The sequence below is a fragment of the Sardina pilchardus genome, chromosome 23, assembly GCF_963854185.1.
Source record: "Sardina pilchardus chromosome 23, fSarPil1.1, whole genome shotgun sequence".
NCBI lineage: Eukaryota > Metazoa > Chordata > Actinopteri > Clupeiformes > Clupeidae > Sardina > Sardina pilchardus.
Genome location: NC_085016.1, coordinates 1,758,833 through 1,761,332, shown reverse-complemented (window position 1 = coordinate 1,761,332; position 2,500 = coordinate 1,758,833). Strand labels below are relative to the sequence as shown.

The 2,500-nt window shown below is 51.8% G+C and overlaps 1 protein-coding gene across 3 annotated transcripts in view; it reads left to right on the top strand.

Annotated features, from left to right (window-relative positions):
* iqca1 (IQ motif containing with AAA domain 1) overlaps positions 1 to 2,500 on the top strand; it is a 53,106-nt gene that overhangs the window by 23,409 nt on the left and 27,197 nt on the right. For all 3 annotated transcript variants that reach the window (XM_062527659.1, XM_062527658.1, XM_062527660.1), the window contains exons 10-11: positions 449 to 555; positions 1,025 to 1,120. In XM_062527659.1, coding sequence (XP_062383643.1) covers positions 449 to 555; positions 1,025 to 1,120 — 203 coding nt within the window. The remainder of the gene's footprint in view (positions 1 to 448; positions 556 to 1,024; positions 1,121 to 2,500) is intronic.

Below are 2,500 nucleotides of genomic sequence, written 5' to 3'. Positions count from 1 at the left end.
GTCCTCTTCTGTCTCTCCCTCTCTCTCTTCCTCCATCTCTACTGCAGTCCTCTTCTGTCTCTCCCTCTCTCTCTTCCTCCTCTCTCACTGCAGTCCTCTTCTGTCTCTCCCTCTTGCCCTACGGGTTGCAGTTACATTCACTACAGCACCACCCCCCCACCCTCTCTCTCTCTCTCTCTCTCTCTCTCTCTTTCTCTCCTTTTCTCTCTCACACACAATTTCTTTATGTCTCTCTCTCTCTTCCTCTCTCTCTCTTTCTCTCTTTCTCCATCTCTCCTTTTCTCTCCTTCTCAATTTCTCTATCTCTCCTTCTCTCTCTCTCTCTTTCTCCATCTCTCCCTTTCTCTATCTCTCCTTCTCTCTCTCTCTATCTCTCCCTCCTTCTCTCCCTCCTTCTCTCTCCCTCCTTCTCTCTCTCACATCTGTTGTGTTGTGCGCTGTGTTGCAGAGGTTTGGCAGGAGCGTGATGAGAGGCACAACTTCCTGCAGCGTTTCGACGCTCAGCTGGTCCGCGAGGAGAAGAGGCTGGAGGTGGAGGAGGAGGTCAGAGTTCAGGTGAGGTGGAGCTGGAGGTCAAAGTTCAGGTGAGGTGGAGGAGGAGGTCAGAGTTCAGGTGAGATGGAGCTGGAGGTCAAAGTTCAGGAGAGAGAGAACTGGAGGTCAAAGTTCAGGAGAGAGGGAGCCGGAGGTCAAAGTTCAGGTGAGAGGGAGTGAGCAAAGAGAGAGCTGGAGGTCAGGTGAGATGTGAAACTCTTTATGAGACATTATGAGAAGTTTCATGAAGAAAGTCTATATTGTATTTGAGAATGAAGAGAACATGGAGGGGACATATCATGATCCCAATAATCGCTATTGATAACTCACACACATGCATCCAGTTTAGCCACTGTAGCCATTGCATGCTAACTCCTCATGTTTCTCCTTGTCACCATCTCTCTCTTCCTCTCTATTCCTCTCTCTCTCCCTCCCTCTCTCTCTCTCTCCCTCCCTCTCTCTCTTTGTTTCTCTTGCTCTCTATGAACAGGTGGATGAGCTGATGAGGCAGGAACTGAAGAATCTGAAGCTTGCCGTGGACAAGGACAAGGGCAAGAAGAAGAAAACAAAGAAGGGCAATAAGAAGGTAAACAACAACATTAATAACAACAACAACAATAACAACAACAGAAGCAGGGTGTGTGTCCAGGTATGTAGCAGCAGGCTGTGTTTGCAGACCCCTGGCTGTGTTTACAAAAAAAGGAGAGGGGGTTCTGTAGTCCAACTCCAGCTCGGGTCATCTCCCGATGCCACCCCATCTCTCTCTCCCACTCACTTCCTGTCCGTCTGGTGACTGCCCTGTCAAAATAAAGGCGTGAAACAGGCCCCAGACACACGCGTGTGTGACAGACACACAGAGGCAGAGGCACACACACACACACACACACACACACACATACACAGGCCCCAGACACACACGTGTGGAGATGGAGGGGTGCGGCACCAGAACTGACCCATCGTCATAGGGACAGCAGGGGTCAGTCTGGAGGCGCAGTAATGGCTGCCAGCTGCTGTGCTGAGGGCGGAGGGGCTGGCAGAGTCCAGAGGGTTCTCTCTTAGTGTGTGTGTGTGTGTATGTAGATGTTTCCATGTGGGGCCATTGAAGCCTGCAGAGGCAGCGACACTAATCAGAATGTGCTGCCAATCTCTCATGGTGGGACATAGAGTTTTCAACAGCGCATGCCCCCCCATGGACACATCTACACACACATAGCCTCTCACTTACACACACTCAGCCTCTCACTCACACTCACAATCAAACTCACACACACAGACACACAGAGGCACATACGCACATAAACACACACATACTCACACACACACACATACATAAACACACACACTGCACACACCACAGGCTTGGAGTGTTTGAGCCCCGGGTTCCAAGGCAGGATGTGGCTGGGCTGGGTGCTGTTGGGTGGGGGATGTAAGGTGGTGCTTGGTGGTGCTGTTGGTGCTGAAGAGTTAGAGTACACATGTATTTCAGATGCTTGTTTGCTGAAGGGTGGTGTTGGGTGCTGTGAAGGGTGGTGTTGGGTGCTGAAGGGTGGTGTTAAGTGCTGGGTGTAGTTTGGTGCTGAAGGGTGGTGTTGGTGCTGAAGGATGGTGTTGGGTGCTGGGTGGTGTTGGTGCTGAAGGGTGGTGTTGGGTGGTGCTGAAGGGTGGTGTTAAGTGCTGGGTGTAGTTTGGTGCTGAAGGGTGGTGTTGGGTGCTGGGTGGTGTTTGGTGTTGGGTGTAGTTTGGTGCTGAAGGGTGGTGTTGGGTGCTGGGTGGTGTTTGGTGTTGGGTGTAGTTTGGTGCTGAAGGGTGGTGTTGGGTGCTGGGTGGTGTTTGGTGCTGAAGGGTGGTGTTGGGTGCTGGGTGGTGTTTGGTGCTGAAGGGTGGTGTTGGGTGGTGTTGGTGCTGAGGGGTGTTTGGTGCTGAAGGGTGGTGTTGGTGCTGAAGGGTGGTGTTGGTGTTGAAGGGT